At 44.1% G+C, this 15,737-nt stretch overlaps 1 protein-coding gene across 2 annotated transcripts in view; it reads left to right on the forward strand.

The window, feature by feature from the left end:
• Positions 1-2,371: 2,371 nt before the first annotated feature.
• RASGEF1B (RasGEF domain family member 1B) overlaps positions 2,372-15,737 on the forward strand; it is a 31,733-nt gene continuing 18,367 nt past the window's right edge. The window contains exons 1-2 of one of the 2 annotated variants that reach the window (XM_030010752.2): positions 2,372-2,593; positions 14,295-14,477. In XM_030010752.2, coding sequence (XP_029866612.1) covers positions 14,301-14,477 — 177 coding nt within the window. In that variant the 5' untranslated portion in view covers positions 2,372-2,593; positions 14,295-14,300. Of the gene's footprint in view, positions 2,594-7,821; positions 7,976-14,294; positions 14,478-15,737 lie in introns of those variants that run through there. The other variant, XM_030010746.2, reaches the window with a different exon arrangement.

Here is a 15,737-nt window from a genome sequence, read left to right on the forward strand (position 1 = left end):
CCATCTCCCCCATAGATAGGGTGCGATTACCAACAAATTCCGAGAGAAGGCGCCCGAGGCACAGGCATGATAACAGTGCCACATACAACTACCAGCTTAACCTCATGACCAGTGATGTAATCATATCGTAAGTTGACATTACCCAATACAGCAAAATGATAGTCTTGATCCCTCTCCCAGAGGTGATAAACATCACTGCAGGGAATACATAGTGCATATAAGAACTTACATAACACCACCATGTGAACAAATGAACCAACATTGTGACCAGCAACTATTTAATATAAGAAATGTGGGTAACAAATTTGTTTTAACACGGTCTAGTCAGATCTGTCACTATCTCAATTCTGGGCACCAAAAAGGACTGTCATGGTTTAGGCCCAGCTGGTAACCAAGCACCACGCAGCTGCTTGCTCACTCCTTTCCCTGCCCCAGCTCCCCCAGCTCCCCCAGCTCCATACCAAGCATGGCTTTATACCATAGTATTGAATATCCCCTTGGCTAGTTCAGGTCAGCTGTCCTGGCTCTGCCCCCTCCCAGCTTCTTATGAAAATTAACTCTATCCCAGCCAAACCCAGGACAAGTCTAAATTCTTTTCTAGTAGATTTCTAATAGGTATGGCAACAAGAGTTGTCTGATGAAGAGAATTGTAGAGGTAAACAGGAATCAAGAAAGTTAAATAGTTTATTGCAAACCTGTCACAGAGAGGAAACAGAGGTAGAAACATCGCAGAGCAGAGCCTGAGGAAGATAAGTAGCACCATCCTCTGACATACCAAAGTGGGAAAAGGACCAGGATATGTGTGTAAGTGCTGTGACCTCTGACTTGACATTGTGTCATCTTCCTTCAGAAATAGCATTGCAATGTCATTTCATTATACTTCACATTATATGTGACACTGTGCAAAGGGACAGAGCAGGCTTTTGTGTGAATCCAGAACTCGAAGACTTGCAAGTACTTTGTAGAATCCACAGTGAGATCCCATGCACCTCTAAATCCCAGTTCCAGAAGGGAGTTGTGCGGGCAAAGGCCCTTTGTGCTGGGTGGGGTCCCTTTACTATTAGTTATCTCACCAGCTCAATTATTTAAAAAATAGCTTTTTAAAGTATTTCTTTCAAAGAGACTGAATTTAAAGAAATTGAAATGCAGGTAGGCAGGATTGTGTGACTGCCTCCAAAATCATCCTGGCCAGAGGAACTCAGGTTTACATGCTCCTTCTATGCTTGTGTGCAGAAATAGTTGCCAGAGGCGCATTTAACTACCAGGGACAGTTTTTCTTCAATTAGTGAAAGATCTGATGCATGTAGCTAGCTTCATGTGTAAAGTACGGGCTCTGACCTGGCTGCTGCCACTCGGTTGGAAGATCTTGGTTGGGTGTTCTGAGGGGTGGCTCCAGCTTGGAGCCCGGTCACAGCCAAAATAGGAAATTGAGCATAGATTGGGAATTGCTAGGAGGGGATGGAAAGCAGGGAAAGTTGGCATACTGCTCCCTAAATCCGAGGTTCAGCTGCACCTTGAATTGTGCGTGTGCAGCTCTGCTTCCCTCATCTCAGAAAGTTTAGAAGTACTGCAAAAAGGTTGGTGAAGGATAACAAGGATCATCAGAGATTTGGATCCTGTTTGAGGAGTGACTGGGTAGACTTGGACTTTTCAGCCCGGAAAAGCATTGACTGAGAATGCTGTACAAGAAATGGAGAAAACTCAGAGCGCTCTGCAGAGACTGAGTAAGAGCAAAGTGTTTTTCACTCCATGCAAGACCAAGGGGACATCAGATGGAAGCTAGTAAGCTGCTGAGTTCAAGAGAAATGAAGGATGTTGGCTCTCTGACGAGTTGTAGTGGATCTGTGCAAGTCCTTTTCGAAGACTGTTGTGGATGGGCTGCAGGGGGAACTGGATGAGTACTGCAAAGAGAGGTCTGTTGAGGGTCACCGAACAGACAAACAGCACCGGGCTCAGGAAATCCCCTGAATTTCCCAGCTGAAAATACAAGCTGGGAGACTGCTTGGAGGAAATACTGCGTGTGCGCGTCCCGTTCTTGCCCACCTGTAAGCATTCGCTTATGACCGCTGCCAGCGGCAAGATGCGAGGCCGGCTCGGCAGTGGCTGCTCTCAGGCCATCTCAGCCGAGTCGAGTCGCACACGGGCTCAGTCCCAGGTTTGAAACCAGCGCCCGCGACGCCTGCCCGCTGCTGGCACCCGCAGCGGGCTTGGCCAAGCCGCTCCAACAGCCTTTCGGGGAGCCGGCTCCGCACCCGCGGCCGGCCCTGCCCACGCTCCGCCTCCGCCAGCACCGGCGCTGCAGCGCGGCCGCCCCCCGCCCTTCCCGACGCCCGAGGGAGGGGGCGGGGCGGGGCGGGGCAGCAGCGGGGGCAGCAGCAGCAGCACCACCATCACCACCACCATCATCACCATCACCATCAGCGCCGCCACCACCACCGCCACCTCCCGCGCTCCCGCCTCCCGCCCGGGGAGTCCTGGCGAGAGAAGCGGCTGTGCGGGGAGCGGAGCCGTGCCGTCCCGTCCCGTCCACGATGCGTGCCTGTGGGCGGTAAAGCAGCGGCTGGGGCCGGTGAGCGCCTGCGGCCACTTCCAGGTACGGTCCGGGGTGTCTGCGGTGCTCGAGTGTGGGTCTGTCCGTCTATCTGTCCATCCGTCCGTCGTCTTGCTAGCCCCGTCAGGATGGTCTCTTTCCTCCTGGTGTTTATCTCCTTGTTAGCTACCTAGTTCTGTACGGGCAGAGCTGCTCGTTTCTGGGGGATCAGGATGCTGGGGAGGGGAGGTAGACTTTAACCCAGCAGAAAAAGTACTTGGCGGTGCGGTCGTTGGGTCCTTCTCCTTGTCCCCTTCCCTGTATTAAGACGGAACAGAGTCCTAAAACTGCACGATGTGATATTTTTATGGCTATAATCCTCGGAGAAGCTTTCCACTTCTTTCCTTAAGCCCATCGGTTCAATTGATGGCTGCTTTTTTTGGATGGGAGGGATGAAAAAGTACTAATTTGCCAGATTGTGGTTGTAGGGCTGCATAAAATGGGTGTGTGGGCAGGACAGGGGGGTGTGTGTGTGTGTGTGTGTGGTGTCACTGAAGCGTGTTCATGGGCTGGCTTCTCTTTTGCTGGGCATCTGCTGTGTGTGACTGTGGTAAAACTTCAGGCCCCTGTGCTGAGTGAGGTGGGAGCAGTTCAGGGGCAGAAGGAGGGTAACAGCTGTTAAATGACCCGGGACCAACGTGTTGCTCATCAGTTAGGTGTACTATGTTGTGCTTAGGCTAGACTGTAAACTAAGGCATCCCTAACAGCAAGCAGTGCCTCCCAGTCTGTATGTGTGTAAAGCTAAATACAGCGCTGAGGGATGAGGAAAACTTTCAGAGGAGTTCCCCTGAATAGAGCAGAGGAGGGCTGACTCCTCTCAAAGAGGAAGAATAGCCTGAAAAATCAAGAGCTGTGAACAAAGAGGTGCTCTGTACCTCAGACAGACAGCTATCTGTCTAAGCAAAGAGTGTTGAGGGGGGTGTTTTCAGTGAGATTACAACCGCTGTGGGCTGAGATAATGTGCCATCTGTGGGAAATGGGGACTTGGGCAGGCAGGACTGGATCTCTAGTCTGTCTGTTTATTTTGGAAGTTGAGAACAGCGTTTGAGGGATGGGTCCCTCAGGCTTATCTTACAGCTTCCAAATCAGATGTCTTGGAGAAAAGCTGGTAATCAGCTGAAAATCAGTGCTAAATATACTCAAGACAAGTAGCTAACTGGTGAGCTGTGCTGGAGAGACCTAATAGCTAAAACCGACCTCTGAATTTGGGTTAGCGATGGGGATATCACTCCTTTAAACAGGCAGGACTGAAACAAGCCACTGTAGGTTTTGTTAACTCTTTGTAAAAGAGGAAAAAAATGTACTGGTTTATCAGGGGTTAAGCTCACAGTGGTGCCACACACTGAGTAAAGTGCTTTTTTATATGGTACAATGAATCCCCATTGGTTCATATTCTTCATAGTTTCTTTCTGTTGAGGTTTTTGGGGACAGCACAGTGTGTTGTTACCTGTGCTCCAGTTGTATGAGTTACCTAAACAGTCCTTGGGGAATGCTGTGAGTCACTGTACATGTTTGTGATCTGCAGGGTGAGCTGTTGTCACACAGTGTCAGAAATGACAGGCATAGTTCAACACTGGAACCCCATCAGTGAAGGAATGTGAACTGAAAACATGGGAGTTTATTTTTGTAACTCAGAGTGGTTAGAAAGTGAGTTTTTCTTGGGGTGAAGATAGGAAGGAGCTGTGTGTGGATCATATTGTCAGTTTGTGCTACATTGCTGTAAGGGTCTGGCATTATGATACCTACTAGTGCTGATGGAATTGTGTGGGTGGGATCTTTCTTGGCTACCTTTGACTACATGACTACTTGGGCATTGGTGTTACCCTTGGAAAAGTGCTACAAAGCTAAATGGTTAAAACTTAGTAGAACTGGTAGTCTCAAGCGCTTCTGAAATTATCATCTCTGAAAGGGTTAGGTGATGTTTGGGGCCAAAGATGCTGAATGATCCTGATAACAGGGATGCATTGTGGCTCTCAGCTTTTCTGAATATCAAGCTCTAGGTGTCTTGTGCAAAGAGAACAGGTGTAAGAAGTATTGGATGGTTCACGCTCCAAAGATTTCCTATCTAAATCAGAGGGTTTAGAAACATTTCTTTCTACACAATGCAGTCAGCCAGCTCGTACTGATTTTAACTGGAGTGTCATCACACTTAGAAAACGTGGTGGGAGCTCAGTCAAATGACTTGGCAAAGGGCAAGCTTGTGGTATTCACTTCACTCTTGCACATCCTTGATGTGGGTGTGTCGTTCTTTGCAACTGTGTCCCTGCTCAGTTTGTAGAACTCCTTCCATTAACTGTGATCCTTCTTACCCATTAGGAGAGATTAGTGTCAAAGCTCCAACATTGAGCAGGGTAGCTGTTATGGGAGATTTAATTTAAAGCATAGTCTTCAGAAGACAGCCCTCGACTTTTGGAGATAGAGGTGATCCTAACCATTTATGTCCTTGTCTCTTTATGCAGTGTTTCTAAATGAAAAGCTAATTTTGCCTTTGTCTCAACACATCTTCCTTTTCTTCAGTCATTTCAGCACTGTTCTGCTGTTCAGTAGATCATTGGGCAGTACAAGAAGAAGCTGTCAGTTGGAATAGGATGCCTGTGTTTCAGTGAAAGAGGCAGAATTTCTGATTGCTCATACTCTTTTTTTTTTTTCTCTCATACATCTTTTCCCAGATGGTAGTAGATACACAGGTATACACTGCAAGCACTGACAAGTGCCCTTTGCTTGGTGTGGGTTTGTGGGACCGAGTCACATCATCTAATAAACACTTTGCTAGAAAATGAGCTTGCAAACAAAAGTTCCAGAGTGCTTTTTGCAGCTACAGCAAGGACAATACATAATTTACAAACAGGAGGCAAAGCCTCTACCTCTAGCTGAAAGCTATTGCTAATTTCTCCTCTATTATAGATGCTGTGAGAAGTAGTATTAAAAAACCTAGATCACTACAGTGAGGAATGTGAACGGATGGTATTCAGTATGGCTGTATTTTTAATTAGAAAATGAGCAGGATCATGGAAACAATACAGCTTAGTCTTCCTAGGTGGCTCTAGAATAGCACCGTATGACTCAGATCCACATATTCTGACTATTTGGGGTTTGATTCATTAAAATGCATCTTCTTGCCAGAGTAAAATGTTCCCCAGGTCACCTGCCCCTCCCATGGGGTCAGGTACTCTGCTTGCATCTTGTCACATCTGGAAATAGGACCAGAAATACCAGGTTGCACGCCAGTAGAGAGATGAGTCTGGGAAGCTGTGAGTCTGCATCAGCCAGCACAATGAGACGTTTAGATTCATAAGCAATAAGACAGAGGATAAATATGCTTGAGTCAGATTGGGGAGTGGGATATTTTCTGAGATAATTGCTCTCATTGATACAAGGCCAGGTGCTTCCCGCGTGAAAGCAGCGTTCTGACCTGACATACCTGCCCATCAGGGCTGCGAGTTGATCCTCCTTTAAACATCCTGCAGGGACTCCAACACTATTAGCCCGTGTTTACAATGATCCTTTCACAACCCAAGCTGCTATACGTTTGCTCAATACCATACCTACTGTGTGTTGACTTAATAGGTGTAATTGTTTCAAGGCAAGGAGATCGACCTATCGATTGCAGAGCCCAAGGGTCCACCTTCAGTCGAGCATGGGAACTGCTGCGGGGTCTTAAAGGCTGACACAAACCAGCAGATGCAGCGTGTGAGTGGAGGAGATTTCTGCTATGGCCCTGCCTAGACAAGGGAAAAAACTTTTCAGTCAGTTTAGCTAGACTGTTCTTCTTGATTTCCCAAGGAGCCAGTCAAGCTGATTGGAGCCAACTGTTTTACAAGTCCCCTACACCTCAGACCCAGCTCTGGTCTAGAAACCGCTGGCTGATATTCAGCCCAGGTGTAAATGGGTACGAGGCAAGTATAACTGATCTGGATACAGAGCTGTGTTTGCTTTTTTAATTGTCAAAGTGGGACCATCCCTTTTTATCTTCAACCTAAACATTGGAAGATGTTTTTTTGTGGTTTTTTAACTGAAGTATTTCCACTGCAGAAACTCTAAATATACTTTCAACCTACTGTATGTCTGTGTCAGTAAAAATTCTGTACTGTTCATGGAAACATAAGGTCTTAGTAAATGGAAAAACAGATTATGTGAACTGTTTGCCTTAAACCAGCATTTTTTCTGCATCATCTAAATGGAAAAGAGACGTTTGGTGATGAGGTTTTAGGTAGAACCAGTTAGATGAAATTAAGTACTGTTCTTTAACACTATTACAGCTTGCTGTTGTATACTATGACTTGACTATCTATTATGATTATAAAAGGGAATGGTGCTTTCTTCTGAAGCATATTGTAGGTTTCACCAAAAGGCCAAGCATGGATGTCTGCAAAGAGCAACAGCTTTTGGATTTGGAAGATGTCTTGCTTTGATGAGGTTGAAGAAGGAACCGTGTCAAGAGAGCTTCATGCTTAAGGCTAGTACTGTGCTTCTGGCATTAATATGGTGTGATACACCTTCTGTACCCTGTTCAAAAAAAGATCTTGGAACTTAGTGAAATAACCCCACACTAATGCCTCTATGTACTGTCAAGCAGAGGAATGCAGTAATGAGAAAATGAGTGACTTGACTAAAGCCATGTGAGGACCTTGTAGCAGAGTCAGAAGCAGATCCAAGCTCCCAGCTGCCAGGTCTAAGCGCTGAAATGATGCTTTTTCTGTTGACTGTGGATGGATGTGTGAACAGTTCTTGATGAAGCTGTTTATCACTGTGAACTAGTTCCAACCTACGCTTAGCTACTAACTGTGCAGATAGAGGAGGTGTATCTTTTGGCCTTGGTTATCTGAGGTGGATTAGGATTACAGAGGTCGCATAAAATGGATCATATTCCCCAAGGTTAGTGGAAGTCTAATACCACATTGAAATCAGTAATACTCTTCTGATGATAGGGCAGGGGAAACTACACTCCTGTCTCGTACTGACATAAATTTTCTGTTTCTTCAGTATGAAGTACGCAGGAGGCACAAAGCGTGCTACGGAAATGATAGGGTGTCAGGGTTCTGATTCACTAGTGGGGATGGCATAGCATGGATGACGTCGCAGGTCCCAGCTGTCCGCCCACCCCACACCCCGTTCCTGGACAGCTGAGCCACTGTGAATCAGCTGCTGAATCACTCGCTTTACAGCATGATGTTTCAAAGTAAATCATCACTGCTGTTCACTTGCCTTAAAACTCCTGATTGCAAACTGCAGCAATTCATCAGCTGATTGATGAGCAGCAGCTCAGCCGTCTGCTCAGTAGCGCAGAAGTCTGGGACGGTAACCTTCTCGGGTCTGTAGAGCTCTGCATCTTGCTGGTGGATGGGAGCCCTGACCGAGCCAGTCTGAAGCTGGCTGAATAAAAAGGTGGGATTTTAGCCTTTTATGACTGTAATATTTAAGACCCCTCTGTTTTCAATACAACCAATGGCAAAACTCTTCTGTACTTCACTGGGTGCAATTAGGGGAATGCTGTGTATTTCTAAAAACCCCACTCTGCTTCAGTAAGTTAAAAAAGCATAAGGGTTTAGTAGTGTGCTTGTGTTTTCTTTGAATTTAATATACTTGTACTCTTATTTCAAAGCTTTCGATTTTGCCATGAGCAGTTCCAGCCAATTTAACACTTTGTGCTGGCCAGCCAGTAGGCTGTCTGCCTTTCCTGATGGTATTTGATTTTGGACAAAATTTAACATGTAGGACGGAGAAAATGATACGCAGCTTGTGCATTGGTTTGGTTTTGAACAGAGTGCTTGGAGGACAGTCCATTTATGAATTTTTCTAAAGGAAATAGATCCTGGAGGGGGGAAGTTGTTTCTTAATATGATGCCAGTATTAGTTGTCTATCAAAACTTCTTTGTTTTCAGTTCAGCTGTTTGCTCATAAATTTTGGTAGAAAAGAGTGTTGTTTGTTGTTTAAAATAGATGGTATTTCATTGCATGCTTTGGCTAGTCTGAGGCCTTTGTGCCTCCTTTTCCATTTCATTCTGTAAATCACTCCAGCTTTACAGGAATCACTATGGAGCATGCAATGGACTGAACTTTTCTAGAATCTCTGGTGGCTTGTGACATATAATCACTGCTGTGCTAATCCATCGTGTCACTTAAGTATTTATCTTGTATGGCTCATGTTTTAAACTTCTCCTCTGAAACCAGAAAAAAAAAAAAATGTGGGATTATCAAAGAGATTTACAAGGTTAAAAAAAAACGCATTTATGGGAGGACAGCCTTATTTTGAACTAAAAATTGAATTAAAACATTAAAAGGACATAATCCAGATGAAGAAATTGTCCATAAATTAAAAAATAACTTACAAATGAACTTAATAAAAAGATTAATCAGTCAGTGATGGAGCACTCTTCATATAGTGTCTTTTTTAATAATTGTGACGTCCTCAGTTTTAACCTACAAATAGAAATCTCAGTTGCATTTTGATCATGGTAAGATACAAGTGTGTTGAGAAAGCTAATATGTTATATGTGTGGTCTTCTTTTCATGTTCTGTGTTTCAAGGCTGCTGCTTTTGTGTGTCCAGCAATACAGACAAATTGTTTCATGTCTTTTTGGTGGGAGGAACATATGTCCCGTCCTCTCTCTCCCTTGGCCTGGCTAATTTTCCTGCAATTGGGATCTTTGCCGTGATGTAGTTTGCCTGCGTGTGCTTGTCTGGCACAGCAGCAACGCTGTGGCATGGCCACCGTCAGCATCATTAGATCCGCGTCACTCTTCCTGCCCCACAAAAGAAGAGCATGGGGAAAGGGTAGAAGGGGGGGTTGGTTCTTGGGTCTTAAGCAAGGGACATGAATTTACAGCACATTGGCATCAAGAGGAACTTGTTTGTTTTCTTCCCTTTTTCCACCCTTGCAGCTTTTTAGAAATTCAAGGCATTCTTAACCCCCCTGCACTTTTCCTGATGCTCCCAAGCATACACACAAATGCATTCATATCCATCACACTTTTGCAGTTCAGTATCCAAGGACTTTAGTTTCGAGTGATTCAGGATCCGCTTAATTACTGTGCCAAAGTTCTCATACCTGAGTAATCAGTCAGTAGTGCTGCATCTGACCTTCCCACATCATCAGCTGAATCTATTTATAGATCCAAGAAAGAGTTTCTTTGCACATTCAGGAGGCAAATGCCTTTCATTGAAATTCAGTTCCTGATCTGTTTTTTGCTTACTGGGGTTTTTCTTTTTCCTTTGCAGTCTATTGTTGCCTGAGTAATATTTTGAGAACTTTACAAAATTGTTCATCCTCTGCTGTTTTAGTAAAAATGAAGAAATATCTTGGGGCTCAGTCAGGTTTGTTATGCCTCAGGTCTTTGCTTGCCCTGCCACAGACTGCAATTCACTGGTCTCTGCTGTGTGCAAGATGTATTTATACTGTTATGCCACTGTCCAGCAGTATCACCTGTGGATAATTTTAGTCCTCCTGTTACCCTGTGGTGGATTCCTTCCGAGTTGCTCTTAGTTTTGCTCTCTGTTTCAGCCAGGAAAAAGTCCATGTCACTCCTCTTTCCATCTGCTATGTGAGTATGAAGTACCATTCTGTACTCTGCCTCTTACAGGATACAGTTTATAAGAAGTATTTCTAGGAAGGACAATATATAGGAAGGAACTGCAAGTCAAAGTTCATGCTGAAGTCACACTGCCAGAATTGTATGGCAAATTCTTCATGGAAGAATGGAAGCAAGAAGACTTGAGCAGGGGTAGTTCTGTGATCTTAGTTTCTGCAAGTAAGGCATATGAAACACTAGTCTGGGAGGTTTTAAGGTTTCGTACCCTGTCAATAGCTTGAGCTGTAGAATTTCACTTTACCTTTCAGTGCAAAAAACAAATGCTTTGTAAGCAAAGCAAACACACCCAGCTGTATGGAATGCAACCAGCAGCTTCTGTGTGTGGTATGCTTTTGTTTTGGGTAGCCTGTGTCATTGTCTAAAATACTCCACACTTTTCAGAAACACTTAAGAGAAAGCTGGATGTTGCTGGCAAGCACCTAGTCCTTACTTCCTTAAAGTCGAGGCTCATTCTGACTTGCTCAGACTTTCCCAGGTTGGTGCAAGCTGTTAAGATTCATAGTCCTTTCCCCAGCAGTCTTTTGTTTTGCCATACCTCAATTTTATAATGGCATCTTTAAGAACAATGGGGGATGGTAATTACCTGCTAAATGTGGTTTGGGGTTTCTGACTGAATGTGAGGTACCTCTGAGGGGATGTAGTTGCACACCTGAGGTTTGCATCTTCTATGAAGAGGTGTGCCTTGGGACTCATAACAAATTCAGTCACCATTCCTCTGGTTGAGGGATGTAGTATGGGAGATACCTGTACATAACAGAGGAGCTGAAAATGTTTGGCAGTGGCTTTAAAGGCACCTTTTGTGTCTACTACTGAACCCCTCAGTGGGTGCTTCTATGAAGGATACAAGCTGTCCATACTGTTGGTTTTGTTTTATACACCGGATGTGCAGACTGAGCTCTTTAACGTAAATGAAAAGAGAAAAAACCAACAATGCAACCTTCCACAGTTGCTAGTAGAAAACGGATTTTTTTTCTGTTGCTGAACATAGAGGTTTGGACAAGCACTTTGCAGCCTGGAAGCTACGTCTTGATTCCTTTAGTTTTGCCAAACTGGAGTTCAGCTCTTGCAGGAAATGGTGGGGGTTTGAGCACATTGTCTTTGGTTCTGGCTTTTTATTTACACTACTGTTACTGGGAAGGTTGAGACTTCTTTTTTGTCAGAGGCTACTCAAAGTCAGAATTTGGACCTTAATGCCCAAGATCTCATGTTCTCTGTAATGATACTAAATGCAGAAAAAATGTTTTATTCCTCTTTCCACAATGCAGAGAGTTATCGACTTCTTCTCTCTGTCACAAGAGAACATCACTGGCAGAGCCAGGAAATTATTTCATTGCTCTTTCCTTCAAGTTAGATCTTTAACGAGAAAAAAAAAAAAGCCACTCTTTTCCTTCTTAAGAAAAAAAAAAGAAAAAAGAGAGGAGAGGAAAATGTTTTCCATGTTAGTGATAGCCAAATGATTCCAAAGCCCAGTTAAAAAGTTCCACTTTTAACTCTCAGGATGTTTTTCACGAGAATCATATTTCCTGTCTTTTTTTCTAATTCCTGCTTGTCAGATGTATTGCTGTGGTTTATCAATATTTTTAGGTTTCAAGATACCTCTGCTCTATATGCCAAGGCTTTGTGGACCAGATTCTGCTTGTGACCAAATTTCAGTTCCACTCAAGTTATTCTGAAGGCAGGGTTTGGTGTTATTTAGCTCCTCAGCTAATTAGAACTAAACATGCTGCTTTGTGTCTCCACCTCCATATAAAATACAGCAGAAGAGTCAAGGTCAAGGTAATAAAGGAGTCCTGCTGGAAAAGCACATGTGTTGTATGAATCATCCTGTTGGCTATGCTATATTTATCTCTGTCACACTTTGATATCATCCCTTTTCATCACACAGAGAACGTGTCCTGTGTCTTGTTCACTTACAAGTGAAATCCTCAGTGTCTGAATGCGGAGCATACAGGACATCTCTTAGCTAGTACAACTTGATGTCTCAACAACTGAAGCAGAACTGAACCATCTCTATCATTTCTATTCCAGAAATATTTAGAACACATGACCCAATATGTACATTTCAGGGCCAGACTTTTGGGAATTTTATTTTATTGTTTTGAATCAATGTATCTATTAATGACCTGATGACTTTTTTCTTTCCTCTTGATGAGGCACTAGGAGGCTCTGTGTGTCTCAAATTTAATTTTGTCTGAAGGAACGTTTTGATGCAGATACATTTTGGCATCTTGCAAGGTGGGATTAGGACAAGTCACGTAGGCCAGGAGGCTCTCTTCACCATCCCTCTCTGTCTTTGCAACAGTTTTTCGCTTTCTCTTACTGTTTACTTACTGAATCCCTCAGTCTTGCGCTGGTTTGAATGCCTCCATGGTCCAGACATGCTGCCAGCAGCAGCAAGCCTGTGGGTGTCTGTGTGGTGCTTCAGGTCCCCAGGAATCTGGCTAGTAACTTAATAGCTTCTCATCTCCACTGAGGTCACTCTGAAAAGTGCTTTGTTGTGAATTGCAGGGTACACAGATGGCAGCACGCTATTTATCTCCAGGCTGTCACATCACTAGTTGTTCTCAAAATGGGGTGCCTTCACAGACTGGTGTTCACTGAGGTCTGTGGCTTTAAAGAGCCTTTTCCCAAATAGGATTTGATACAATGAAAAGAAAAGCAACAGCATCTGCACTTACAATGATGGCTCAGAGGCATTAATGCTTTTCTCAGGCACACACACATGCTCTGTCACACACAAGCACAGCAGCCTGTGGATATTATCTTCTCAATTTGATCTCCCTTGCCTCCCAGTTTTGGGAAGGATGGGAAGCAGTGTGCGATACCTTTTTGCATTTGATCTGTCCGCTCCCCGAATGTGGCTGCCCCATTAGCACTTACAGCCCAGTAACTGCTGTAGTAGAGTTAAAACGAGCATGTATTTGTGGTTAAATCAGGCACAAACTTAGCTCACAGTCAAGGCTATAAAACCCAGGTTCCTTAAACTGATGAGAACTGCTACTCCCAGAAGGCAGAGGAGGGGGGAGGAGAGGGAAGGAGGATATAATTCAACCCTCAAATAATTAGAGAGATTTTTATCTTTTGGCCTTTTCACATACTGTGTCACGGAAAGAGCTCTTGGGTAGTCATAGCCCCCTCACTGCCCACCCACTACTCTGGAACAGCCTGCAGCACTGGCACTTCCTTGGTATGACATTTTTATTCCACAGGCACTGAGATGCAGACTGATGACCAATTGCTTTGTTACTCCTTAAGTATTAAGAAAATCTGAAGCTGGAAAACACAGGGCTGGATTTTTCACATTGTCACAGAATTTGGAGAGAGGGTTTAACAGATCTCTGACACTGCTCGCATCTTTGTTATCATTGGTGAACTTGGACAACATTGGTAAGCACCTAGACACAGGCATATTTTTCCAAATTTCTGTGGAGCCACTCAGAGAGTAGGTGGAGACAGATGCACTGAAGTGTCAGGCTTTAGCCTGGGTCACACCTGTCACAGTGTAATTGGAAAAACCCAGCACCGATTTACCAGGGTGGAGTTGGGAAATTGGAGCTTTTGATTGCAGTTACGTGGCTGTCGCGTCACATAAGGAGACTGTCCTCACACATAACGTCTTCAGGGCTTCACTTCAGTCTCTCTTCCTCTGCACTGACTGGGGCTGTGTCAGCCCATGACAGCCTGAACACGCTTCGCCATCAGAGTGCTGCTCTTAGGTAGCTACTGTCAGGATTTGCCCAAAGTTGTCAACGAACATTATGCCACGTCCCCAAAAGCTTTACAGAAAGTTTGAGTTCCCAAAACCTTTCAGGATTCTTGTATGCTCCTTCTAACTCTTAACGTTGACCTCACCGTCATTTAGTGAAGAAACAGCAGGTTATAAAAGAAGCACCTGGCAACTGGGATGGGCAGGCAGTGATGAGAGCCTGTGTTGGCCCTTTCCTGAGAAATCTGCACAGGCTGGCAGACATTACCATCTTTACTGCTGTGTGCGAGCAACCCAGGGTGTGACACTGGGTTTTCTTCCTAGTGCAGTACTATCTCTGGAGTACAGAAAGGCTCTTACATTGTACTTTCTGGTAATTATTCCATATCTCTTTTGTGTGTCTCCTCAGGAAAGGATGCCACAGACGCCTCCCTTTGCAGCTGTGTTTGACAGCAGTGGCTACAACAGGAACCTGTATCAGTCAAAAGAGGACAACTGTGGAGGACTCTATTACCATGAGAACAACCTCCTGTCTGGGTCTCTGGAAGCTCTGATCCAGCACTTGGTACCCAATGTAGATTACTATCCTGATGTAAGTCTATACACTCAGCGAACTATATGGCTAGGCCTTATGCATCTCGTAAAGGGGAACTTTCATATGTGCAGCAAAAGCAGAATGTGTCACATCAAATTGCTAAGGAAGGGGTACAAGTGACTAATTAGCAATGATAGGATAAACATGCTTCATGTGGGTCCAGCATGCATTAACTCACTTAACCTAGGAAGTCTAATTCTTTATTACTCCTGTTGTGAGGTGCGCAACCTTGGTGACTCATTTATAAAGTAAGTACCTAGTGTGGCTTACTGTTTGATGGGTTGTATGTACCATTGATCCTTAAAAATCTGTCAGGCAAGCTGAGGAGAAAGGCATGACCACCGGCGTGACAGGATGAATATATTTTTTAATGCATATTTCCCATTGTTCATGTGAGGTCCACATGTGTCTTGCAATTAGCAATGGAAGTGTTGAGCTAGTACTATACTGTTTGGAATCAGCAGAGGCTGGATGTCAGAACAGGACATTTGTCATCTGAGAATTTTTGGACTGTCTAGACACATCCGTGCATTGAGACATTTTATATAGTTCTTAGGAAAGAAGAACGATATCAGAAGGTCTGGGGGGCAGTTGGGGATGACTGAGGGATGATGAAACTGCATCTCTGCTTGCTGAAAGTCTCCTGCTGAACACATAACTCCACTTATATTCAGCTTCTGTTATTGTCATAGATCTATTCACATTTCCAAGACAGGATGTTTTTTAACTTGGGTCAGATTTAACAGCAGCACAGGACTGTGCTTAAGCTAGTGCTTATCCATTAATGCTTAATGTAAAATTTTAAACATGTAGCAATTTAGACACCGATTGGTCAAACATGATGATTTATTCCAAGTCCTGGGAACCAGAACATTGTAGAATCTTTCTTGTGGGTGCCATAGATACTTTACTGGCAATGTGGGCAGTGGAGTGGATATTTTGAATATCTATCTCACAATGAGTTCAAATCATGATATATGGAAAATTAAAGCAAAATAAGGAGCCTCTTCTTGTAACCTCAGAACGAGTTACTAATTTTTATTCTGTAAAATTAAGCTATGTAGTTCCCTCTACTTTCACCCAGGAGATGAGCAATACTATAAGAAATGAACAGTATTTGGGGATTCTTAAAGGAAGTACATGTCATATAGTGTGCAGTTTACTGAGGTCAGACAGGCAAACACAGCATAGTAAAGGTGGTGTATGTGACAAAATTGAGTCAGCTCAACAATCTGGTCAACTGGCATCTTTTTTTGT

The sequence above is a fragment of the Aquila chrysaetos genome, chromosome 1, assembly GCF_900496995.4.
Source record: "Aquila chrysaetos chrysaetos chromosome 1, bAquChr1.4, whole genome shotgun sequence".
Lineage (NCBI taxonomy): Eukaryota > Metazoa > Chordata > Aves > Accipitriformes > Accipitridae > Aquila > Aquila chrysaetos.